The 27,485-nt window shown below is 38.5% G+C and overlaps 2 protein-coding genes across 8 annotated transcripts in view; one reads left to right on the top strand and one right to left on the bottom strand.

Moving 5' to 3' along the window:
• The window catches only part of B3GAT2 (beta-1,3-glucuronyltransferase 2), a 99,620-nt gene extending 77,522 nt beyond the window's left edge, over positions 1 to 22,098 (top strand). The window contains exons 3-4 of the mRNA XM_003121263.4: positions 21,102 to 21,250; positions 21,336 to 22,098. Coding sequence (XP_003121311.1) covers positions 21,102 to 21,250; positions 21,336 to 21,422 — 236 coding nt within the window. The 3' untranslated portion in view covers positions 21,423 to 22,098. The remainder of the gene's footprint in view (positions 1 to 21,101; positions 21,251 to 21,335) is intronic.
• The window catches only part of SMAP1 (small ArfGAP 1), a 220,621-nt gene continuing 215,007 nt past the window's right edge, over positions 21,872 to 27,485 (bottom strand). For all 7 annotated transcript variants that reach the window (XM_021089443.1, XM_021089451.1, XM_021089462.1 and 4 more), the window contains 3 exons: positions 26,000 to 26,171; positions 24,811 to 25,118; positions 21,872 to 22,815 (listed from right to left, as the gene is read on the bottom strand). In XM_021089443.1, coding sequence (XP_020945102.1) covers positions 22,681 to 22,815; positions 24,811 to 25,118; positions 26,000 to 26,171 — 615 coding nt within the window. In that variant the 3' untranslated portion in view covers positions 21,872 to 22,680. The remainder of the gene's footprint in view (positions 22,816 to 24,810; positions 25,119 to 25,999; positions 26,172 to 27,485) is intronic.

Raw genomic sequence — 27,485 nt, 5'->3', positions numbered from 1 at the left:
GGACCTTACTACCTATGTTTTCATCTAGGAATTTTATGGTTTCAGGTCTTATGTTCAAGTCTATTCCATTTGGAGTTAATTTTGTTTGTGATATAAGATAATGGTCCAGTCTCATTCTTTTGCATGTGGCTGTCCATTTTTATCACTTATTAAAGAGACTGTCCTTTCCTCATTGTATTTTCTTGGGTCCTTTGTAGTAAATTAATTGGACATATACACGAGGATTTATCTTTGGGCTCTCTGTTCCATTTCATTGATCTGTGTGTCTGTATTGATGCCAGTCTCATACTGTTTGATTACTATAGCTTTGTAATATAGTTTGAAATCAGACAGTGTGACTCCTCCAGTTTCATTCTTCTTTCTCAGAATTGCTTTGGCTATTCAGAGTCTGGTGTGGTTTTATAAAAATTTTAGGATTGTTGTTCTGTTTGTGAAAAATGCCATTAGAATTTTGATGGGGATCGTATTGAATCTGTAGATTGCATAGAATGGAAATTTTAACAGTATTAATTTTTTCAATTTATGAGCATGAAATATCTTGCCATTTGTGTTGTTTTCAGTTACTTTCATCATTGTCTTACAGTTTTTTTTTTTTTTTTTTTTTTTGTCTTTTTGCCATTTCTTTGGGCCGCTCCCGTGGCATATGGAGGTTCCCAGGCTAGGGGTCGAATCGGAGCTGTGGCCACCGGCCTACGCCAGAGCCATATCAACGCTGGATCCGAGCCGCGTCTGCAACCTACACCACAGCTCACGGCAACGCCGGATCGTTAACCCACTGAGCAAGGGCAGGGACCGAACCCGCAACCTCATGGTTCCTAGTCGGATTCGTTAACCACTGCGCCACGACAGGAACTCCGTCTACAGTTTTTAGTGTACAAATCTTTTACCTTCTTGGTAATGTTTCTAGGTATTTTATTCCTTTTGATGTAGTTTTTTCTTAATTTCTGTTTATGATAGTTTGTTATTAGTGTATAGAAATGCAACAGATTGCTATATATTGAGTTTGAATCCTGCCATTTATTGAATTTGTTTATTCTAACAGTTTTTTGTGGCATCTTTAGGATTTTCTCTATAGTAATTTCATGTCATCTGCAAATAGTGACAGTTTAAATTCTTCCTTTGCAATCTGCATGCCTTTTATTTCTTGCCTGATTGCCCTGGCTAGGACTTCCAGTACTGTGTTGAATAACAGTGGCATTCTTGTTTTGTTTGTAATGTTAGAGGTAAACTTTCAGCTTTTTACCAATGAGTATGATGTTAGCTGTGGGCTTGTCATATATGGCCTTTATTATGTTGAAGTACATTCTCTTTATTTACTTTGTTGAAAGTTTTGTCATAAATGGATGTTGAATTTTGTCAAAAAGCTTTTTCTGCATCTATTGAGATGACCATAGTGATTCTTATTTTTCATTGTGTTATTGTGGTGGGTCACACTGATTTTCAGATGTTGAGTCATCCTTGCATCCCTGGAATAAATCCAGCTTGATCATGGTGTATGATCTCAAAGTGTATTGTTGGATTGAATATGCTAATATTTTGTTGATGTTTTTGTATCTGTGTTCATCAAGGATATTGGCCTGTAATTTTCTTTTCCAGTGGCATCCTTCTCTGGTTATGATATCATGGTGATGCCTCATAAAATACATTTGGAAATAGTTCCTCCTTTTTCATTTTTTTTGGAAGAGTTTGAGAAGGGTAGATATTAATTCTTTTAAAATGTCTGCCAGAAGTCACCAATGAAACTGACTGGTCCTAGGCTTTTTGTTTGTTAGATTACTGATTCAATCTTCTGCTTATAATCAGTCCATTCAGATTTTCTGTTTCTCCATAATTCAGTCTTAGTAGATTGTATGTTTTTTGGAATTTATCCATTTCTTCTAGGTCGTCCAGTTGGTTGGTGTATATCTATTTTTAGTAGCCTCTTGTGAGTCTTTGTATTTTGCGACATCAGTTTTACTATGTCCTCTTTCATTTCTGATTTTATTTGGGTCTTTGCTCTTTTCTACTGGTGAGTCTAGGTATAAAAGTTTGTTAATTGTGTTTACCTTTTCAAAGAACTAGATCTTATTTATCTCTTCTGTTGGGCTTTTTTAAAGTCTCTATTTCATTGATTTCTATGTTGATCTTTGTTATTTCCTTCCATCTGCCAACTTTTGGCTTCGTTTGTTCTTTTCCAGTTCTCTTGGGGTATAAAGTTAAATTGAGATCTTTTTTATTTATTGATACAGGCATTTATATCTATGAACTTTCCTCTCAGAACATCTTTTGATGCATCTCATTAGTTTAGGTTTTGCATTTCCACTTTCGTTTATCTCAAGTATATAATAGATATGTATTATATATACTTATATTTTATAAATATATTTGATTTTATTGGCCTAGAGTTGACTTACAATGCTGTGTTAGTTTCAGATGTACAGCAAAGTGAATCAGTTATATATATCCATTCCTTTTCAGATTCTTTTCCCACATAGGTCACTAGAGTATTGATAGATTTCCCTGCGCTATAGAGTAGGTCCTTGTTTCTCATCGATTCTATATATAGTAGTGTGTGTATGTATGTCAGTCCCAACCTCCAAATTTATCTCTCCCCTCCTCAGCGTTTCCTGTTTGGTAACTACGGGTTTGGTTTGAAATCTTTGAGTCTGTTCTGTTTTGTGAAAAAGTTCTTTTTGTCATTTTTATTAGATTTCACATATTAGTGATCTCATATAATAATTGCCTTTCTTTGTCTTACTTTAATTAGTATGATAATTTTTTAGGTCCATCCATGTTGCCAAAAATGGCAGTATTTTGTTCTTTTTTGTGGATGAGTAGTATTCCACTGTATATATGTACCACATCTTTATTCTTTGTTGGTAGACATTTAGGTTTTTCCATGTCTTGGGTATTTTAAATAGTGCTGCAGTGAACATTGGGGTGCATATATCTTTTTGAATTATGATTTTCTCTGGATATATGTCTAGGAGCAGTATTGCTAGATCATATGGTAGTTCTCTTATTTAGTTTTTTTTTTTTTTAAAGACTCTTCATACTGTTCTCCATAGTGGTTGTACCAATTTATGTTCCCACCAGCAGTGTAGGAGGATTCCCTTTTCTCCACACCCTCTCTGGCATTTATTCTTTGTAGACTTTTTGATGATGGCCATTCTGACTGCTGTGGAGTGATACCTAATTGTAGTTTTGATTTGCATTTCTCTGGTAATTTGTAATGTTGAGCATTTTTTCATGTGTTCTTTGGCCATCTTCTGTATGTCTTTGGAGAAATGTCTGTTTAGATCTTCTGATAATTTTATAAATCAGGTTTTTTTTTGTTAAGTTGTATGAGTTGTTTGTATATTTTAGAGATTACTCCATTGTCAGTCGGATCATTTACAAAGATTTCCTCCCATTCTGTGGGTTGTGTTTTCATTTTGTTTATGATTTCCTTTGCTATGAAAAAGCTTTTAAGTCTACTTAGGTTCCATTTGTTTCTTTTTGTTTTTATTTTCATTACTCCAGGAGGTGGATTCAAGAAGATATTGTTGTGGTTTATGTCAAAGAGTGTTCTTCCTATTTTCCTTGAAGAGTTTTATAGTATCAAGACTTAAATTTAGGTCTTTAATTCATTTTGAGTTTATTTTTATGTATGATGTTAGAGAATGTTCTGACTTCCTTATTTTAAATATAGCTGTCCAGTGTTCCCAGAAACTGGACTTTCTTTTCTTTGAAGAGACTTTCTTTTCTTCACTGTATATTTTTGTCTCCCTTGTCGTAGATTAGTTGAGCATAGGTTGATGGATTTATTTCTGGGCGCTCTCTCCTATTCTATTGATTTATATTTCTAGTGATAGTACCATACTGTTTTGATAACAGTAGCTTTGTAATATCATTTTAAGCCAGGGAGCCTGATTCCTCCAGCTCCATTTTTGTTTCTCAGGATTGCTTTGGCTACTGGGGATCTTTTGTGTTTCCATACAAATTTTAAAATTATTTGTTCTAGTTCTGTGAAAAAATGCCATTGGCAATTTGATAGGAATTGCATCAACTCATATATTGTCTTGGATAGTCTAGCCATTTTGACAATATTGATTCTTCCAGTCCAAGAACACAGTATATCTTTCCATCTATTTATGTCATCTTTGATTTCCTTCATCAGTGTCTTATAGTTTTCAGAGTACAGGTCTTTTGCCTCCTTATGTAGGCTTTTTCCTAGGTATTTTATTCTCTTGATGAGATTGTAAATGGAATTGTTTCCTTAATTTCTCTTTCTGATCCTTCATTGTCAGTTGTAGAAAAGCAAGAGATTTTGTGTAATAATTTTGTATCCTGCAACTTTACTGAATTTATTGATGAGCTGTTCTTGAGTTTTCTGATCGCATCTTTAGGATTTTCTATGATATAGTATTATGTTATCTGCAAAAAGTGATGGGTCTACTTCTTTGCCAATTTGGATTCCTTTTATTTTTCTTGTCTCATTGCTGTGGCTAGGACTTCCAAAGTGAAGTTGAATAGAAGTGGTGAGAATGGACCTCCTGATCTTAGCAGAAATTCTTTCAGCTTTTTGCAATAAGAATAATGTTAGCTGTGGATTTATCATATGTGGCCTTTATTATATTGAGGTAGGTTCCCTTATGCCCACTTTCTGGAGAGTTTTTATCATAAATGGGTATTGAATTTTGTCAAAAGCTTTTTCCAAATCTATTGAGGTGATCATATGGTTTTTATTCTTCCATTTGTTAATGTGGTGTATCACAGTGATTGATTTGCAGATACTGAAGAATCCTTACATCCCTGAGATAAATCCCACTTGATCATGGTGTATGATCTCGAAGTATTTTAATTCCTCAGCAGTTGTCCATTTTTACCCTTTATGCCCTATGTTACTATAGCTTCTTCTTCCATGCCTATCCACATCAAAGGATTTTAATGGGATTTGGAAAGAGAAAGGAAGTGACATCATTGGTATTGGCAGAGTAAGGACCTTTGAATATTCTGAGCTATATAAAAACAATGAGAATACAGCAAGAATTGTCAAAATCAACTTTTTCAAAACTGTGGAAATTAATCCACAGTGTGCATCAGTCTGGAGAGTATTTATTTGAGAAAAATGGGTAAGTCTTGGTAAGAACAATGAGTATTGCATTGTTTCAACTTTCCCTATTCCTACCCATTCTCCCCAGCTCCACAGTATCCTTAAAAACCAAGAGCCTTACAGTCATGGCAAAAATCAATACCTGCTGATGCTAGCATTCACTGGGAGGAAATAACAAGGTTGTAACTCATTTGAAGCTCTACTCTAAGAGAACTGCAATTATTTGACATAATGGTTCTCTAGAAAATCCTGTTCACAAAACTTTCTTTTTATGACCTCACTCAGACCTCACCCAGGGCAAATGGCCTTTTTCCTGGGGGCATTTTTTCAGAAACAAAAATCAAACACAAATCCCTCAAAATAAAATCAAAACAAAGCAAGATAAATAAAAATGGGAATAAAAACAAAATAACGATTTTTACCATCAAGCTCCCTGAAGCAATGATAATAGTCATGGCAAACATTAAGCTAAGCCATATATAGAAAAAGTTGGGGAAATGTTTTATTCCATAAGAGGCTTCAAAAAAGTCTGACTTATTACTGGAATTCTAGGAGGTCGTATGTATGTGTAGTTCTGTGTTCATGCCCAGAGATGTGCATGTGCTTAAGAAAAATGTTTTAAGGCCCTGAGTTCCCATCTCTAACTGATTGAGCCACTGTGCAAGTAGGAAGTGATGAAGGTTAAGGCAGAGTTGTAAGATGCTTGGCTGAGTGTTGAAAACAGGCCCAGCATGCACACAGAGCCCCATGGCAAAGACTAGGAGCTTCTTTGGTTCCAGGAATTTAAGGAAATGTGTCCAATATTTAACTGACCTCTAAGCTAACAGGGAAGAGACTTCAGTGGCTACATAGCAAAGTATACAGACTTTACAAAATTAGCTTAAGTAAAAATTAGTAACAACATGTGCTAGAGAGGTGAGACTATCTGATTCCCAGAGTTGCCACATTTGATTACTTTAAATGTTTGGTTTTCAATAAGAAATTATAGGACATGCAAAGAAATAAGCCTGACCAATACACAAGTTAATAGAAATTGTCACTGAGAAGGTCCAGACATTAGACTTACTAGACAAATACTTTCAACTAGCTATTTTAAATATATCCAATCAACTAAAAGAAACCATGTCTGAACAACTAAAGGAAAATATGAGAATGATTTCTCATCAAATAGGGGGTTTGATGAGAGGTAGAATTTAAATTAAATAATTTAAAAAGTAAAAGAGAACCTAGTAGAAAAGGTGGAGTTGAAAAGTATAATAATGAAAATGCAAAATTTACTGGTGGGGGGTGGTCAAAGCAGATTTGAGCAGATCAGTGTACTGTAAAGATAGGTCAGTTGAGTTTGAAGAACAGAAAAGAAAAAAGAAAAATTAACAGATCTTCAGGGACCTATGGGTCAAGAGTACAAACATATGCATACTGTGAGCCCCAGAAAAGTAACGGCTAGAAAGAACATTTGGAGAAAAATGGTCTTCCCCAATTTGTATGAAAAGCATTATTCTACACATCCAAGTAGGTTAATGGACTCTAAGTAGGACAAAGAGAGACCCCACCTAGATACATCATATTCAAACAGTTGAAAGACAATGATGAAGAGACTCTTGAGAGCATCAAAGAGAAGTGACATATCAATAAGATTAATAGCTGATTGCTCACAGGAACCATGGAAGCCAGAAGGCAGTGGTTTGACATATTTAAAATTCTGGAAGGAAAAAACCTGTCAACCAACAATGCTATGTCTAGTGAAATTATCTCTCAAAAATGGAGAAATTAAGATATTTCCAATATACAAATTTCAAGAAAATTCATTGCTAGCAAATATATTCTATAAGAAATACTATAGGGAGTCTTTGAGGCCAAAGTGAAAAGTCACTAGACAGTAACTCTAATACACATGAAAAAAAAAAGTGCAGCAGTAAAAGTAATCCTATAGATAAATTCAAAAGACAGTATTAATGAAGTTTTTACCTGTAACTCTTTTTTTCCCTTTTCTGATTTAAAAGACAGCTACATAAAATGATAATTAGGAGTCTGGGTTGAGAGACAATGTTTATAGATGTAATTTCTATAATAATAGCACAAAAGAAGGGAGAAAATGGAGTTATTTAGGAGCAAAATTCTTATATACCAATGAAATTAACTCTGCATTAATCTGAAACAGATTGTTAGAAGTTAAGATGCTAATTGTAATCCCCAGGGCAACAGCTAAGTAAATAACTCCAAAACCTATTGTAAAAGAATGACAAATTGGAGTTCCTCTGTGACTTAGTTAAAGACCCAGCATTGTAACTGCTGTGACTCCGGATGCTGCTGTGGTGTGGGTTTGAGTCCTGGCTCAGGAACTTCCATGTGCTGTGGGTGCAGCCAAAAAGACAAAAAAAAAAAAAAAAAAAAAAAAAAGGAATTATGAATAGCAACGTTACACTAGAAAATACCTGCTTAATGCGAAAGAAGATGGTAATGGACAAACAGAAGAATGAAAACACATTGAAAACAAATCACAAACTGGCAGATGTAAATCTTAATTTATCAGTAATTACATTACATGTAAGTGGATTAAATAGTCCAAAAGGCAGATGGGCAGAATGGGTAGAAAAATATCCAACTAGATCGTATTATATACAAGGCAAATATTTTAGATTCAGAGAAACAGATTGAAAAAACAAAGGAATGGAAGAAGACATAATTAAATAAGAAATCCCCCCAAAAGAGCTGGAGTGGCTATATGAATAACATACAAAATAGACTTTACGACAAAAATTGTTATTAGTGACAAAAAAGGTTGTATTATAATGATAAAAGGCAATCTAGGAGTTCCCGACATGGCTCAGTGGTTAACGAATCCGACTGGGAACCATGAGGTTGCAGGTTCGATCCCTGGCCTTGCTCACTGGGTTGAGGCACCAGCGTTGCCATGAGCTGTGGTGTGGGTTGCAGACATGGCTTGGATCCCGCGTTGCTGTGGCTCTGGCATAGGCCAGTGGCTACAGCTCCGATTAGACCCCTAGCCTGGGAACCTCCATATGCCGCGGGAGCGGCCCAAGAAATGACAAAAAGACAAAAAGACAGAAAAAAAAAAAAAAGGCAATCTATCAAGAAACTGAAATAATTATAAATGTATAATATCTTAAAATGGAGACCTAAAATACGTAAAGCAAAAACAACAGAAGTGAAGGGAGAAATAGTTCAATGATAATAGCTACAAATATCAACTCATTCATCTCTTAATAACAGAATAAGCTAGATAGAATAGCTGGAATAGAAGACTTGAAAAGCACTATAAACCAACTAGACTTTAATATCTATAGAACATTTCACGCAACAGTGAAATACACATTCTTTTCAAATGCACAATTGAATATTCTCTAGGATAGACCACATTGTGTTAGGTCTTAAGTCATAAATAAAAATAAACAAAGTATGGTTTTAGGCCACACTGGCAGGAAATCAGAAATCAATTCCAGAAAGGAGTTTGTGGAATTCAGAAACATGTAGAAATTAAATGGCCCATTCCTAATTAAACAAGAAACCAGAAGAGAAACTGGAAAATACTTTGAGATGAATGAAAATGGAAACAGGAATACTAAAACCTATAGAGTGGACTCAACAAGTGCTTAGAGGAAAATTTATAGCTGCAAATACCTCTGTTAAAAAGAAAAAAGATCTCAAACCAATTACCTAATTATTTACCAGGAGAAACCAGAAACATTAGAACAAACTAAACCCAAAATAAGCAGCAGGGAAGAAGTAAAATTAGAGGAAAAATAAATGATATAGAGAATAGAAAAGCAATAGAGCATATCAGCAAAACCAAAAGTCTTATTTAGAAGCATAAAGAGTTGGCAGTTTTTTAGTTAGACTGCCCAGGAAAAAAGAGAAGCCTTGTATTACATTAGAAGATAATGTTATTGATTAGAAAATTTATTAATATTACTAAAATGACAGTAATCTGCAAATTTATCTAAAGATTCAGTGCAGCTCCTATCAAAATTTTGGCTGCTCTTTTTGCAGAAATAGACATGGTGATCCTAAAATTCATATGGGAAAGCAAGGGGCTCAACAGCCAAATGATCTTGAAAAAGAACAAAGGTGGAAGACTTACACTTAACATAACCCCTTATGTGGCAGAGGCACCCAGAGCCTCAACTCCCTTGCCACCTTCTATGCTCTCTTGCGGCTTAGAGCTCATGACTCAGGCAACCCTGGAAGCAGTGGAGGTGCCCACCTTCCCAGAGCCCCAAGCTGTGATGCTAGTGACAACAGTAATACTGGCAACAGCAAAGCAACATGCCCCCAAGGACACAAACAGCAAGGAGGGCACCAAAAGACATGGCACAGGCAGGGGAGGGTGACGTATTCAAGGTACTGAAAGATAAAAACTGTCAGCCAAGAATACTCTATTAGCAAAGGAGAAATAAAGTCTTCCCCAGACAAACAAAAAACTGAGGAAGTTCATCATCACTAGATACACTTTATAAGAAATATTGAAAAGAAGTTTTCTAGGAGTTCCTGTCATGGCTCAGAGGAAATGAATCTGACTAGTATCCATGAGGATGTGGGTTTGATCCCTGGTCTCACTCAGCGGGTTAAGGATCCCATGTTGCTGTGGCTGTGGTGTAGGCCAGTGGTTATAGCTCCAATTCAACCCCTAGCCTGAGACCTTCCATATGTTATGGGTGCAGCCCTAAAAAGACAAAAAGAAAAAAAAAACTTTTTCTACCTGAAATGAAAAGGCCAGTATACAGGAAGCTTTGAATATGATGATAAATAGAAAATAGCAACTCTGTATTACAATAGGTTGTTAGACAATTATAGCATGCAGGTTAAAGGCAAAAAGCTATAAAATAACTATTTCAATTTGGTCACAAATTCACAACATAAAAAAGGGATAGTTTGAGACAACAAAAACATAAAAGGGGAAGAGAAAAAGGGTGGAATTGCATAGGCAAAGGAGGATAAGATGCTATCAGAAGAAAAAGGACCTAATTTGTTCTTTTTGTTTACTGTTTGTTGTTTGTTTGTTTTAGGGCTGCAGGTGTGGCATATGGAAGTTCCTAGGGGTCAAACCTGCATCCTCATGGATACTTACAGGGTTTGTTACTGCTGAGACACAATGGGTGCTCCGAAAGGACTTTAATGTATAAGACGTTTTCTAAAATTCTCATAACCACAAAACATGAATGTAGAACAGAGATACAACACATAAAAAAGGAGGACCTGAGAAAAACGTCATAGAAAACTACCAAATTAAAATGGCAGACAAACACAAGGACAAAGAAGCAATGGAGATATGGAGCAACTTGAAACAAAAGATAAAATGGCAGAACTGAGTCCTCATTTATCAGTTACCCTATATGTCAGTGAAGTGAATTCACCAATCAAAAGACACAGAGTAGGGAGTTCCCATTGCAGTGCAGTGGAAACAAATCAGAGTAGTATCCATGAGGATGCAGGTTCGATTCCTGGCCTCATTTAGTGGGTTGGGGATCTGGCGTTGCTGTGAGCTGTGGTGTAGGTCGCAGACGTGGCTCCATCCTGCGTTGCTATGCTATGGCGTAGGCTGGCAGCTGTGGCTCTAATTCGACCCCTAGCCAGAGAACTTCCATATGCTTCAGATGTGGCCCTTAAAAAAAAAAAAAGACACAGAGTAGATGACTGGATTAAAATTTGTTGCCTCTCAGAGACTCATCTCAGCTCTGAAGACAGAGGTTCAAGGTGATTGGATGGAAGATGATACTCTAGGAAAATGGCGGCTGAAAGAAACCAGGTGTAGCCATACTCATGTCAGACAAAATATACTTCAACCCAAAAGGGTAACAAGTGACAAAGATGCTAAGGATATAATGATAAAGGAGACAATTCATCAAGAAAACATAATAGTTAATAATGTATGTTCACCTAACATTTAGGAGCACCAAAAAATATAAAGCAATTATTAACAAACCTAAAGGGAGACATTGACAGCAACACAGTAATAGCAGGGACATTAACACTCCAGTTACATCAGTGGATAGATCATCCTTACAGAAAGTCAACAAAGAAACAGTGGCCTTAAGTGTAATATTAGACCAGATGGCTTAATAGATTTATACAGAACATTCCATCCAAATGCAGTGGAAGACATATTCTTCTCAAGTACACATAGAACATTCTCAAGGAGACAGCATATGCTGGGATACAAAATAAGTCTCAATTATTTAAGAAGACAGAAATCATAACAAGCATCTCTTCTGACCACAGTGGTATGATACGAGAAATTATGAAAAGCAACCTGGAAAAATCCCAAATATATAGAAACTGCTTAATACGCTACTGGGTAACTCTTGGGTCAATGAGGAAATCAAAGGAGAAATTTTAAAAATATCTCAAGAGATATGAAAATAACATACCAAAATCTAAGGTATGCAAGCAAAAGTGGTACTAAGGTGGAAATTTACAGCAATATAGACCTACATCAAGAAACAAGAAAAATCTCAAACAATCTAACCTTACACTTAAAGGAACTAGAAAAAGAACAAGCAAAGCCCAAAGTGAGTATAATAAAGAGCAGACTGGAAATCAATACGGAAGTTCCCGTCGTGGCGCAGTGGTTAACGAATCCGACTAGGAACCATGAGGTTGCAGGTTCGGTCCCTGCCCTTGCTCAGTGGGTTAAGGATCCGGCATTGCCGTGAGCTGTGGTGTAGGTTGCAGACGCGGCTCAGATCCTGCGTTGCTGTGGCTCTGGCGTAGGCCGGTGGCTCCAGCTCCGATTCAACCCCTAGCCTGGAAACCTCCATATGCCGCGGGAGCGGCCCAAGAAATAGCTAAAAAGACAAAAAATAGAAATCAATACGGACTAAAAAGACAATAGAAGAGATTAAGAAACTAAGAGCTGGCTCTTTGAAAATGTAAAAAAAAAAAAATTTTGAAAATGACAAACCTTTAAAAACCATTATTAAAAAACCATTTAAAAAATGACAAAACTTACAGGGAAAAAAAAAAGGAGGCTCAGTAAGATAAAATTAGGAATGATAAGAGGGAAAATTGCAAAGGATACCACAGAAATACAAAAGGTTTTAAGTGAATACTATGAATAGCTACATGCGAACAAATTGGACAACCTAGAAGAAATGAATTCTTAGAATCATACCACCTTTCCAAGACTAAGTCACGAAGAAGTAGAAAATATGAACAAACCAATCACTGGTACGGAGATAGAACCAGGTATCAAAAACCTCTCTAAAAACAAGTCCAGGCTCAAATGCTGTAACAGGAGAATTTCACTAAAAATTCAAAGATTTAATACCTGTACTTCTCAAATTCTTCCAAACACCTTGAAGAATAAGGAATGCTTCATAACTCATTTTATGAGGCCACCATTACCCTGATACCAAAGAAATACAAAAAAAGAAAATCACAGGCCAATATGAATGCAAAAAAATATTAGCAAATTGAATATAATACAGTACATGCAAAAATATGTGCAATAGATGCAAAAATGTTAGATGCAAAATATATTAGCAAATTGAATATAATACAATATTAGCAAATTGAATATAATACATTAAAAAGATCATATACCATAATCAAGTGGGATGTATTCCAGGGATGCAAAAATGGTTCAACACCTCCAAATTAATCAATATGATAAACTACACTAACAAAATGAAAGATAAAGATCATATCACCTCAACAGATGCCGAAAAAGCATTTGACAAAATTCAACATCCATTTATGATAAATATTCTCAATAAAATAGGTACAGAAGGAACATATTTCAACTTAATAAAAGCTATATATGACAGACCCACATCTCACATTACATTCCACTGTGAAAAACTGAAAGCTGTCCCTCTTTAAGATCAGGAACAAGAAAAGGATGCCCATTCTTGTCACTCTTACTAATATAGTATTGGAAGTACTAGCAGAACAGTCAAGAAAGGAAGGAAGGAAGGGAAGGATGGAGGGAGGAAGGAAGGGAAAAGAAAAGGCGTGCAAATTGGAAAGAAGTGAAACTCACTATTTATAGATGATATGATATTATAAACATAGAACCCTAAAAATGCCACCAAAAAAACCATTAGAAATAATAGCCGAATACAGTAAAGTTGTAAGGTACAAAATTAATATATAAAAATCTCTTATGTTTCTATACACTAATGAACTGTCAGAGAAAGTAAGAAATGCCATTTATGGAGTTCCTGTTGTGGTTCAGGGGAAACGAACCCGACTAGTATCCATGAGGACACAGGTTCGATCCCTGGCCTTGCTCAGTGGGTTAAGGATCTGGCGTTGCCAGGAGCTGTGGTGTGGCTCAGATCTAGTGTTGCTATTGCTGTGGTGTAGGACAGTGGCTACAGTTCCAGTTCAACCCCTAGCCTGGGAACCTCCATATGCCGTAGGTGCAGCCCTAAGAATACCAATAAAAAAAGAAAAAGGAAAAAAAAAGAAATGCCATTTGTAATTTCAACAAAAAGAAAAAAGTACCTAGGAATAAATTTAACTGAGGTGAAAGACCTGTACACTGCAAGCTATAAGACAATGGCAAAAGAAAAGAGAAAAAAAAAAAAAGACAATGGCGAAAGAAATTGTAGAAGACAACAAAAATGTAGAGTTAATCTATGCTCAATCACTCATTGGAAAAATTAACACTGTTAAAATGTCCATATCACCTAGAGCAATCCACAGATTCATTATAATCTGTCAAAATACCAATGACATTTCTCATAGAAATAGAAAAATCCTAAAATTTATATGGCATCACAAAAGATCTCTAATAGTCAAAATTGTGAGGCCAAAAGGAGCTGGAGCTATCACACCCCTTGATTTCAAATTGGCAGAAAAATAGACACAGATAAATGGAACAGAACTGAGAGCCCAGAAATAAACCCACATGTAAGTGGACATTAATTTATGACAGAGGAACAAAGAACATGCAATGGAAGAAGGACAGTCTACTCAATAGTGTTGGGAAGACTGGACAACCACATGCAAAAAAAAAAAAAAAATGAAACTAGACCACTATCTTAGACCATACACAAAGTCTACCCAAAATGGATTAAAGACTTGAATGTAAGATCTGAAACCAAAACACTCCAAAATGAAACATAGGCAGTATACTTTTTAAGTCAACTTTAGCAATATATTCCTGGATATGTTTCTTCAGGCAAGAGAAACCAAAGCAAAAATAAATAATTGGGATTACATCAAACTAGAAAGCTTCTGCACAGCAAAGGAAACCATCAACAAATGAAATGACTGCCTACCAAATGGAAGATGGTATTTTTAAATCATTTATCTGATAAGGGGGTAACATCCAGTATATATAAAGAACTTATATAACTCAAGAACAAAAACAAACACCCTGATTAAAAACTGGGCAGAAAATCTGAACACTTTTCCAAAGTAGACACACAGATGGCCAAAAAGCATATGAAAAGATGTCCATCACTGATTATTAAGGAAATGCAAATCAAAACTACAATGAGATATCACCTATTATTTAAAAAAAAAAAAGATCAAGAAATAATGTGTTAGAGTGTGGAGAAAAGGGAACCCTCTTACACTGTTGGTGGGAATGTAAACTGATACAGCTGCTATGGAAATTAGTATGAGATTCCTAAGAAATTAAGAATGATTAATTTTCTAGCTATTCCACTTCTGGGTACTTATCCAAAGAATAGGATAACACTAATTTGGAAAGATATATGCCCCCCTATGTCCACTGCAGCATTGTTTACAATAGCCAAGATGTAGAAATAGCCTAAGGGCCCCTCAGTGGATGAATGTGGTACATCTATAAATGGACTACTACTCAGACATTAAAAAAAAAAAAGGGAGTTCCCGTCGTGGCGCAGTGGTTAACGAATCCGACTAGGAACCATGAGGTTGCGGGTTCGGTCCCTGCCCTTGCTCAGTGGGTTAAGGATCCGGCGTTGCCGTGAGCTGTGGTGTAGGTTGCAGACGCGGCTCGGATCCCGCGTTGCTGTGGCTCTGGCGTAGGCCAGTGGCTGCAGCTCCGATTCGACCCCTAGCCTGGGAACCTCCATATGCCGCGGGAGCGGCCCAAAGAAATAGCAAAAAGACCAAAAAAAAAAAAAAAGGAAACCCTGTCATTTGTGACTTGGATGAACCTTGAGGGTTATTATGCAAAGTGAAATAAATCAGTGAAAGACAAATACGATATGACTTCACTTGTTCAGAATCTAAAACAAATGAACTAAACAAAAACACAGTAGCGGCTACTAGAAGGGAGGGTAGATAGGGGGTGGCCAGTGGGTGAAGAGGGTCAGCTTTTAGTGATGAGCACACTGTAGTGCATACGGATGTTGAAACATAATTGTTGTACACATGAAACTTGTTATAAACCAGTGTTACCTCAGTAAAAAGATGAATTTTAAAAACGTTTAGTGCTTCTAAAAATAATCTTTCACATAAGAACTGCTTTAGAGGTATCTCAAATTTTGATGTCGTTTTTGTTTTCATTCAGTTTACTTTTTTTTCATTTCTTTATTCGTATGTTATCTAGAATTATGTTGTTTAGTTCCCAAATATCTGGAGATTTTCCAGGTATCTTTATACTGTTGATTTCTATTTTAATTTTACTGTGGTTAGAGATATACTTTGTATAGTTGGAATTCTTTTAAATGTATTGAGACTTGATTTATGACCCAGACAATAGCCTATCTTAATAGTGTTCCAAGTGCACTCAAATGTGGATTCTGCTGCGTTGGGTAGAGTGTTTGGTAAATGTCAGACCAAGTTGGTTGATGGTGTTAAGTCTTAAAAATCCTTACTGGAGGTTCCCGTTGTGGCTCAGCAGTAACGAGCCCGACTAGTATCCATGAGGATGCAGGTTCGATCCCTGGCCTCAATCAGTGTTAAGGATTCAGTGTTGCTGTGTGCTGTGGTGTAGGTCGCAGACATAGCTCAGGTCCTGCGTTTCTGTGATTGTAGGCTTAGGTCAGCAGCTATAGCCCCAATTGGACCAGTAGCCTGGGAATCTCCATATGCCCCAGGTGTGCTCTTAAAAAAAAAAAAAAAAAAAAAAAAAAGCAAAAAACAAATCCTTATTGATTTTTCAAATTTGGAAAAATTTCACGTTACTTCTTCAAATATTTTTCTGTCCCCTACTCCCACGTTTCATTCTGTTCCCATGTCTCGTGTGTGCACGTGTGTATGTTGGTGTTTTCCCTTTTTTGTTTCCTTTCGGTGGTTTCTGCTGTTTACTATCTTTTACTGTTTACTGATCTTTTATTCTGCAGTGTCTTTTTTTTTTTTTTTTTTTTTTTTTTTTTAACAGCCACTCCTGCATATGGCTAGGGGTTGAATTAGAGCTGCAACTGCAGCCTACGCCACAGCCGCGGTAACAGTGGATCCAAGCCACATCTATGACCTATGCCATAGCTTGTGGCAGTGCCAGATCCTTAACCCACTGAGCAAGGCCAGGGATGGAATCCATGTCCTCACAGATGCTAGTCAGGTTCTTAACCCGCTGAACCACAACAGGAACTCCTATTCTGCAGTGTCTTACTGGTTTTTAATCTCATCCAGTGTATTTTTTTGGCTTTTAATCCCATCCAGCTGAGCCCAGAGTGGGCTCAATTTAGGTCTTTTAAAAATCTTCCATATTCCTACTTAACATGTTCAACCTTTCCCTAGGTTTTTGTCTTAAGCGCATTTATGTTTTAATGTCCTCGTTCTCGTACTTCTATCATCTGTGTCATTTCTGCTTAGTTTTCATTATGGGATTATAATTTCCTGCTTCTTAGTACATTGGTCATTTTTATATCTTAGGCATTTTAAATTCTGTTGCTAAGTACTAGAAAAACTATATACATATATATAGTGTTTAGTTATTTATATGATTGCATTTATATATATAAAATGTGTAGCAGGCATTTATTTTACATATGTATATACACACATAATTATACACACATGGGTGTGTATATGTGAGTATAATTATATGCTTGAATTATATATATATATATTTATTTACTTTTGGGTTTTTGGGGGGATACAATTAAGTTACTTAGAAATATTTTGGGAGTTCCCGTCGTGGCGCAGTGGCTAACGAATCCGACTAGGAACCATGAGGTTGCGGGTTCGGTCCCTGCCCTTGCTCAGTGGGTTAACGATCCGGCGTTGCCGTGAGCTGTGGTGTAGGTTGCAGACGCGGCTCGGATCCTGCGTTGATGTGGCTCTGGTGTAGGCCGGTGGCTACAGCTTCGATTGGACCCCTAGCCTGGGAACCTCCAAATGGTGCGGGAGCGGTCCAAGAAATAGCAAAAAGACAAAAAAAAAAAAATTTTTTTTTGATTCTTTCTTGGCTTATTTCTAAAGTTTGTTAGGCAAAACCAGATAAGCCTTAATTCCATGGCTGCTCTGACCATGGACTGCTGCTGTCCAAGCATGTTTACAGGTGTCCCACTGCAGCCCCACCTTGATGGGCACCAGTGCTTGACTCTCCAGCTTCTCTCCAGTGGTTCCTTTCTTGCCCCAGAGAGTCTCACAAGCATTTGCTGATCAGACGAGGTGGGCCCGAGGAGAGCCCTCTACAGACAGCAAAGCTCTCCGCTCTCCAGTTGATGTCCTGTCAGTTCCAGCTGTCTTGGCCGCCCCAAGTTCCCGATTGTGCTCCTGAGTTTGAGGAGACTGCAGAGCTGTGTGTTCCCCTCCCAGAGGAATAGCCCGGAAACACACATCAGGCTGGAAAGTGGGGCGACACTAGGGCTCACATTTCTCTCTTTTCAGGGTTTTCTGTCCTGTGGTGCCTCTTTGTCAATATGTAGAAACTATTTTTTCAAATATCTTGTCTGATTTTTAGTTATTTAAGACAATAGGGAAAAACCAGTCCTTGTTGCTTCTGCATCGTAAGTAGAAATGGCTTTGATGGACTATGAAGAGCACTTGTTCATCAGGAAGCATACACAGAGGTGGCTCAGTCCTTCTGACTGGGAGGGAACATGTCTCCACCCCTACCCCACTCCACTCGAGGAAACCAGGAGGTCCTGCCTTCACAGCCATAACCAGTGTTCATTTGCGTTTTATTTTTTACACAACTGGCCAGGACAGAGGCTCCTAGTACCTCAAAATCTTCTGAAAACACCTTTAAAGCTAAATTAGTTTCACTGGAAAAAGGGAAGGGTAAATGTAATACTTGAGGCATAAATGCTTGGAAAATGAAGAAAACTCGATACCCATCTTAGGTTGGAAGCAATGGTTTAGAAGCTAAAGGCTCCTTGCCTGCTTTCAGAGGCAGGATTTTTTTTTTTTTTTTTTTTTGTCTTTCTGTCTTTGCTATTTCTTGGGCCACTCCCGCACCATATGGAGGTTCCCAGGCTAGGGGTCCAATCGGAGCTGTAGCCACCGGCCTACACCAGAGCCAGGGCAACATAGGATCCGAGCCGCGTCTGCAACCTACACCACAGCTCACAGCAATGCCGGATCATTAACCCACCGAGCAAGGGCAGGGACCGAACCCGCAACCTCATGGTTCCTAGTCGGATTAACCACTGCGCCACGATGGGAACTCCAGAGGCAGGATTCTTAAGCTCCAATTTCACAGCGGGTCAGATGACTCCCCAGAAGGCAACTAGTGCTCAGCCTGGTTATCATGTGGGTTCTGCATTGTCAGCTGTGACCCACTTTCCTTGCAGAGCTCAGGGAGCGTTCTGGAGAAGAAAGTGGAGGGAGGCAGTGGGGAGCATCTGAATTATCCCCTCTCTCTTTTGTATTATATGAGCCAGCTGCCCGCTCAATCCCTCTCTGCAGGCTGCTGGCCTCCTAGGGGCAACCTATTCTCCAGTGAAGCCAGGAAAGGGCCTTGCAGCAAAACAGCATGTAGCTTCATAACTGGCTGTCAGCTTCACCTGAAGTGGTAGATTTTTGCCATGCAACTGCTTACAGAGCTAGAAGGATATCCCAAGCCAAAGAAAAGCAAGAAGATGCTCTTACTCTGAATCCTTCAGTGGTCACGATGATCAATGTGTCAGTCTTGGGGAAGAATGAAGGAAATCAGATCACAAGTGGCTTCACATAATTTTCTCAATGACTTCTGCAGTTTGGATCCTGTTGTTTTATGAGAATGGGGAAATAAAACCAGTACCTTAAGCAATGTGAAAAATATACCAGGAGCTTCAGTGTGACTGAAAAGGGCAGACTCTCAATTAGAAGAAAAAGATGAAGCTTATTTATAAGCACATGAAAAAACCCAGAAATTTTTGATCCTAAAATCAGAGTTTATCTATTAGAAGTCACTTTCTTGTATTAATTTGAACCTTTGGCCTTTTATATTTATTTATTTATTTATTATTTATTTATTTATTTTTGAGCCCCTTGGCTGTTGGAGCTATATTTGAGGAAGGCTTCAGACTTGTTGGCAAAGTCAGGTGAAATGCGAGTGGCCTAGAACTCTCACGAACCTTTTCCTATCATCACTGTCTTCCAGTCATACATGGTGGCTAATACCACCTCCCCTCATAATGGTATTTATAGGTGTTTGTATTTATATATTTTAGGGTTCATTGAACAGCACTTTGCAGTTAGTGCAGACTTTCCATTCACTATTTTTTTTTTAATGGTCATAAAAACAGTATATAGAAGTTCCCAGGCTGGGGATCAAACCCACACCTCCACAGCAACCCAAGCCATTGCAGTCAGATTCTTAATCCACTGTACCACGGCATTCACTGATTTTATATTGGACACAAGGTGAGGAGCTGTCACTCCTCTCTTGCAGATGAAGAAATTGGGAAGTTTCAGAAACAAAGTTTAAGTGCCTTGGCGGGTTCTCAGCTGCAAGGGCCCATGAAAAACAAAAGCCTGCTAATTCTGAATTCTGCCAGAATGTGCTGCCCACTCCAGGACTGGTGGGGATAGGAGTAGAGTCCTGAAGATAATCTTCTGTAGTCTCTGTTCTGCCTCACTCAGCACCTGCTGTACCAAGTTGTCTGCAGGTAGCTTATTGGTGAGAAGTGCTTGGAGGCAGCAGAGTCAAGAAACATGGGGCTGGTTCAGACTGGCATCTGGGGAGGTTAGGGGACGCTGGCTGTGGTCTGCCCACAGTTCCCCCAGTACAGACAGGTATCATTTGGGGTTTTTTTTTTTTTTTTTTTTTTTTGCTACCTATACTTTTGCAAAAAGAAGCATAAATCAACTCAGTTAATGTAGGGAAGGGCAAAATGTTGCTAAGAAATGTTCCTGGAGATTGGTCCTCATAACTTTGGAAGGGTGTCTAGCTTTACAGTGTCCGCTTAAGTCATTCCGAGCAGAGGTCCAGGGCTCCAGACTTTAAAAATAATTACGATAGTGGTGACAGCTGCTTGCTGAGATGGCTTGTGGAATACTTAACGGCTAAGCCTTTAACACACAGTTTGTTAAATTCAGATTAAATAGTAATGATTTTTTATAAGACCAAACCATTCAAGGAAATTAACACTAATTTGTTTCCTTGAAAAATGAAATATAAGAAACAAATTTATCAAATGGCCGGTATCTCCTGTACTGACTTCCAAATCCTCTACCCTTTTTAGATGGAATCAAATTGGAAACTTATACCAAATGACCAGAGTAGCTAATTGACTTCTGTTCTTCAGTCTTCTAAACCCAAGGTCCATCAAGCAGTGCTGGTTTTAGTAAAGTACACACGTGGGCCCTCAGACCCAGGGACAGTTAGGGTGTGTGGTTCTTAGTTATTCCCAGAGTGTCAAACATAGAGACTTGGGTGTTATGACCTCTATGAAACAGCAGCTTATAAAACACACCCTTTATTATCGATAGACTCGACTTCGTATTTTACAGCAGACCCACCTGACCCTTCATGCACACACCTCGATCACAGCACCAAACGTACTGTATTGTAATGATGGGTTTTCCTTTTGAGATATGATACAGGCAATGCTTCTGTTAAACTTTGGGAACCAAGACATGGCATACGGTAGGTATTTTAAAACCTGTTTCTGATGTGACCAAAATTATATAGAAAAAAAGAGAATACACCAATATTTTAAAGACTTTTTTTTTTTTTTAACTTTTCACAAAGGATTTGCTGTAAGCCTTCAAGTCATCTTGTCCAACCCAAAAGCTGTATTTAAGCGTCGTGGATCCCAGCCAGGGATGCAGGAATCTGACTTTCTAAAGCAGATCACAACAGTCGAAGAACTGGAACCGAAAGCCAATAACTGCACCAAGGTATTCCTTTTCCGTGTGCCCCTGCCCCTGCCCCTGCCGTGTCCACATGGAGAGCATGGCTACCCACCAGGCTTCCTCCCCTCAGGTCCTCGTGTGGCACACTCGGACAGAGAAGGTTAACCTAGCCAACGAGCCCAAGTACCGCCTGGACACAGTGAGGATCGAGGTATAAATTGAAGCCACCACGGGTGCCGCAGACGGCGTGGACGCAGAGGAGAACAGGTGAGGGCAGGCTGTGGGCACCCAGGTACCGTCCGCTCTGCTCAGCACAGCAGCCAGATCACCACCTGCTGGACACCTGCTTACAGAGAGCTGGTCAGTTCCCAGAAGCTAAGTGGATGGTACAAAATGTATGCTCTTGTCCCCATTTGTTTTGCATGTTCCCCCATATAACCACCTGGAAGGTCTTCGCGCGGTACAGCTAATGGCACCGCAGGGTACCATTCTGAGAATCTTAAGATGCTTTTCTCCCCATTTGGCCTTATTATACTTGGTGGAACTGAACAGGTTTTACAGATGACAAGTATTTTGTCAACTACACATTTCCAATTCTGAAGTAATTTTTGTAAAACTGGTGGCAGTATATACATCATAGGAAATAAAACCCACAAAAAACCGGTCTATGGATTCATCCGTTTAATATAGGGATATAACATCTGTCAGTACTAGGCACCATAAAATGTAAACACAATTACCATCATGGACCTGGATACACCTTCAAGGACTGAAGTGGCTTGTTTAGTTACCCTGTTTGCATCGAGTGCACAGAAGGTCTTCATGTTAGCACTGTGTGGACACAGGAAGAGAGCCAAACTCTGAGAGAGGCAGGTACAAAACCTGACTTCTTTGAACATTTGCTAAACTAAGTTTTGTAGTGACATCCAGGTTTATCTTCCTTTCACTAGCCACGTTCCCTGTTAAGCACATCATAACAACAGCACAGTAAAGTGACTGATGGAATAAAAGAATCTGGCTACACATGGGAGCAGTGCTCAGTGACACACTTACATTCTATTTATATGATTAAACATTTGATCATACAGTACCTTCCTACAGGATTACTGGCTAATTTGGGGGTGGGGTTATACTGTTAGAAGTATTACTAACATGATAACTACTGCCCTTATATGCAAACGTTAGAGCTACAGTTGCATCGAGAGTGAAACCCATTATGCAGGTTGACTGAGCAGCTTCTCAGATAAGGTGTCTATGACATCATGGGAGTTACGGGCAAAGGCGCCCTTGATATGAAATGGTTTCTCAACCTGCTTTTCACCACATCAAATTTAATCAGCACAGACCAACACGGTCGATCAGATAATTCTTAATATGAACAAATGAGGGGAAAAAAATATGTACATGAATGAACAGGGGAGCTGGATGCGTTGCAGCAAGAAGGCCGCGGGCGCCTTGGAGGAGGTGCTGCGTGCTCACTTCCACAGCTGTGTGCTGAGCGTCTGACCCGACGAGCTCCCTGCCCAGCCCGCTGTGGTGCTGGGGGGCTGGCCGAGGGCCCCCGCGGGGGCCGTGCTGCCCAAGCTCAGGCCAGACATTTGCTGGTTCACCTGTGAACATATAAAAGGTTTCCTTCACTTTCAATTCTTGTATCTTTTGACACTGTTATATATTTTATGTTACTCTATTTTATTATAAGCTGCCTTTATTTGACATTGATTTAGTCAGAGAGGTACTAAGGTTGAACAGTAATTCTAAGTATTTTTCATCTGTGTGAAAAGTAGTCTGAACCCTGGGGTAAAAGCAGACGACCACACAATGCTTTTTCTACAGAAAGCAAACAGCTACTATGCTACTTGGTCTTTATTTTCTTCCACTTTTTCACCATAAAGTGATCTTAAATCCCATTTTCTGGACAATTTCTTGTCCCCTAAAGATGTACCAAAGCAATCTTTGAATTTGTATCTGGATATACCAAGTATGCTATTCTAACTTTCAACTATACTAGGATAGACTACTTTAACTATTAAGGACTAAGACAATGCTTCAAAGTAAAATACTCCAAAATTATTAACTATATATATGATGGCAATTACTCTGCTTTTATTAAAACCTTAAATGCCTCTACATACCTTCTAAATATTAAACAAGGTTAAAGAACATTTTTTCTTTTGCTTATCTGCCAACCACATAAACATCTAAAGTTAATTTTCATTATATAAGGTTTAAGAGTACATGTATTTTTCTTCCAGACTGGAGTCATGTATGTACATAAGCATCTTAACACTTCTTCTATGGTACTCTTACTTCTAAGATTGATGATAAATGAGGGAAAGGCAAGAAGATCACCACAAAGTAGAGGGGATTCAAAACCTACTATTGCTCAGGGCTGGATTGTATTAGTAAAGTTCATTTTGTTTGTAACTTTTCAAAGACACTAATATTAACCACATCACTGATGGGGCCTAAGTGTCTGGAGGGCAGCTAACTTTTTCCTAGGTACTAAAGGCTGTTTTGAGAAGATGCCACTGAGGGAGTATTGGAGAACAACATCCCCCTTCGGGCTGCCTGGAAGTAAAGCAGTGTTAATTCCTTACCGGTTCGTAGCACCCCAGCCTGAGTTGCATGTGCTTAAGCACTCTGGCTGCACAAAAGCTGACATTCAATACTTACAATTTCTGAGATGCCCAGAAAGCAGAGACTGATGTCATGCAGATATTCCTTTAAATAGTGATAGTAAAAATAACCTGGAACACTCATAGTGGTTTTGCTGATGTCAGTTAGAAATCCCTATATACTATTCCCTGAATGCTGACTGGAACAGAAATCAAGGTCACTAAAATACTAGAGAAATCAAATAGGAAGTATACCAAGAAGAAGAGTTGGGGCATGAACCTAAGTCTGAGGGCCTCTGTCTGTGGAGCCAGAGGGGAATCAGGATGGATCTCAAAGACCTAATACTAAAACTTTGTCTCCTGGCTCTAACTCGGGTAGAAGAGTTTCTAATGTGAAGGGGTATCTGACACAACTATGGACTTGTTCTTATCTTACAGGAATTCTTGAACTAGTGGGTATTCTTTTTAAACATAAATGTGATTATAAGATTAAGAAGGAAATACAACTTTACATTTTTGATCCAAAGCACTTTTTATAAATCCATGGTCAATAAGCCATCCATGGAGAATAGTCTAGCTCTCTCAAATAATAGTGCTTTGAGAAAAATTTTTATAATTTGTGAAAGTTACCAAAAATCCCCCAAATTATTAGTGAAAATAGGGTGGTCTATAAAAACACTCCACCAGGAAGCTGGGTTAAAGCCTGGTGCTTCAAAGATATCCATGGTAATTTCTAGCTGTTACAGATTAAGGATATTCACCATTATAGCTGTGTTATAATCTGAAATGAAAAAAGGCTTAACATTTCTCTACAGAATATTCTAAATACAGGAACAATGACCACTCATTTGTCTATTCAGTTTTGACCTCTTATTATCTCTACTCAATTATTTCTGCTAGATTGTTAGATTTAAATACAAATAAAACCATTTAGAAAACAAATCTGGCTTCTTAGGATTTTGGAGCAGCTGGAGAGAAAACGACCCCTACCTGTGAGAGATTCCACTGGGGCTGCTGTGCTGGCGGCAGGCCAAACTTGCTCTGGGGTGCACCCATCTGTCCCACCATTCCTCCGGGGGGGCCAACCACACCTGGGGGAAGCGGCAACACTCCAGTCTGTGCGTTTCCCATGAAGCCGTTGGGCATGGGCATGCCAGCCATCATGCCTGCGCTCTGTCCCATCATGTTTCCCACAAGGCCGGGAGCTGCAGGCACAGGCACGCCCATGGATGGAAAGCCTTGAAATGCAGTCGGTGCTTGTGAGGTAAACGGTATATTTGTGGGTCCCATAAATACTCCTGTATCATAAACACCATTGAGAGAAGATGAACGAAGGAAAAAGGGCTACTGTAAACAGCTGCGCTCACTTCTATAAGCACAGAAAAAGGATGACTATCTTTCTGAGCAGCAAAAATTTTAATTGTGCTCTAGCTGCTCCCACTGCTCAGACCAGTTCACATCTACACCCTCAGAGCTGGTTGCTTCCAGAATGAAGACAAATCAGTTATGAACCTGAGCAGATTTAATGAGAATAAAAAGATCTTGTGCAATAGCTACATAAAATATCCATTGTGAAGACCAAACTACACAGCATGAGATTGTGTTTCTACTGATTTGCACCACTGGTCTCATTACCAAATAAACAAGTCAGAGTTGACTGTGTCTGGTTTTTATGGAAGCAGCTGGGATGTCATGTAATTTCAACTCATAAGTAAAATGCAGCCCATTATTTCAGAGGAAATGGTCTGACAGATTAAAACTGTAAATAAATCTTAACAGTGCTAGTATTTATAATTATTGAAAACTCAAAAGCTTTTTTTGATTTCATGTGACAGTTCAAACTGTTTGCATAAAAAAATACCCATACCACAGTTATAAACGTTATGCAAATAAATTTTTCAAAAATAATCCATGTCCTATAAAGCTTGCGAAATGATATTAACTGGCATATGCCCAGCTTGTTGTTATTAAAAGAATAAAGTTTTTTGCATCCTGTATGTGCTTTTTAATCCTAATGCTCCATTCATTTCAGTTTTGTAGTTGTGTAAACTGCAACAAGAGCACTTGTTACACAGGGCAAACAGGGAAGAAATATAATTGACATTATGTAGCAACAAAGGATACATTCTAGTAATGTCATTGCAATTCACTGAAAGCAGACTTCAAAATGCATTATTACCAGGAGCACTCTGCTGCTGGAGAGTCCCTGTGCCATACAGAGATAAGATGGAGTCTTTGGAGAGTTGTTTCTTTGCCACCTCTTCTGACTTTGTAGTTTGCTCAGTGAACAGATCCAAATCCCCAGATGTCACTGTAGACAGAGGAGCAGCTGCTGGTACAGAGGACGTCCCCTGAGACAGATACCAAAACAAGCTGTTGAATTCAGCATACTAAAACATAGCTCATCCATTACTTGAAACCCAAATGAAGTTATGAAATTAGAAATTAAACAATTGTAGAAGGTAAAAATGGTAACATTAAAGGGAATCATTTACAAGCCCAAGAAGCAAAGTCAACATCTAAGATAAAAGTACATTTCCGAGTTTAAAATCTGCTAACGTAAAAGCAGCAGATGAAACTTCCTCCCTGATAACTGTGCTTGTGCTGGACTGATACGGCTTTTGCCCATCTCATCCTGACCACAGTGGGTTCAACAATAGGTATGTGGTGATGCCTTGGGTATCACCATCCTGGGAGATGCTCAGGCATCTCCTGCAGCAATTACTGCTTCAAAGGAACTGGTATCCCTTGGAATAAAGAACATTTCTGCAACTACAGCAGACCAAGAGAGTGCTGCAATAACTCATTTTGTCGTCTTTGGGGGAAAAAAAAAAAGTTTTTGAAGAGCTATATTGTGATATTTTTATGAACCTCATCTTGTCTGCTTTAACCACAGCATTAGAATGCTTCCAGTCTACTCAGAAATAAGGTACAGCAAAACTTCAACCACCTACACTCTCACCCATATCTTGTATTCCACTTGTGGATGGGGTAAATGAACACAAAAACAAGAATTTTCACTTAATCTCCAGTATCCTGCACACAGACACTATTAGTCACAAGCGACTAATACTTGGACAGTGCTCACATGGCCAGTTGTCTATTCCAGGGGTGGGGGTGGGTGGTGTGCATGTGCTCCATCTGCCAGCACTACAGCTCCAAGGTTAAATATTCACTTGCACTGTATATTGGGAATTGACTCAGATATGAAGTGTTTCAAAGAATTCTATGAAGACTAGTAAAAACAGGGTAAGAGTCCTCAAACTCTAGAATAAGGTCAGCAGCAAGAAGTTAAATCATGTATAATCATGTATATGGTTTGGCTTTAATTTTTAAAAATTCAAATATTTAATGTCTGTTAAAAAACCTTCCAACAAATTCAATCCAAGCGTTATGCTCACAGACTAAAACAATATTTTGAATCTATTATGATGAATTAGTAAGAATTTTAGGACAGGGGGGAAAAGCCACATGATTTTGCAAAGGATCTGATACATGTAAGAAATCAGACATGATGGAATACCAAATAGAACAGTGTGCTTGAATAAAATCTATCTGAACTCCCAGTGAAGGAGCAGAAGAGCAGAGGCTGAGAGCGTGGAAGCCCCCTGCGGGACCAGAGGTCTGCCTGCCCTCACCACGGGGCCCTTGGCCAGTACACAACC

The sequence above is a fragment of the Sus scrofa genome, chromosome 1, assembly GCF_000003025.6.
Source record: "Sus scrofa isolate TJ Tabasco breed Duroc chromosome 1, Sscrofa11.1, whole genome shotgun sequence".
NCBI lineage: Eukaryota > Metazoa > Chordata > Mammalia > Artiodactyla > Suidae > Sus > Sus scrofa.
This window is presented reverse-complemented; position numbering and strand designations above follow the sequence as displayed.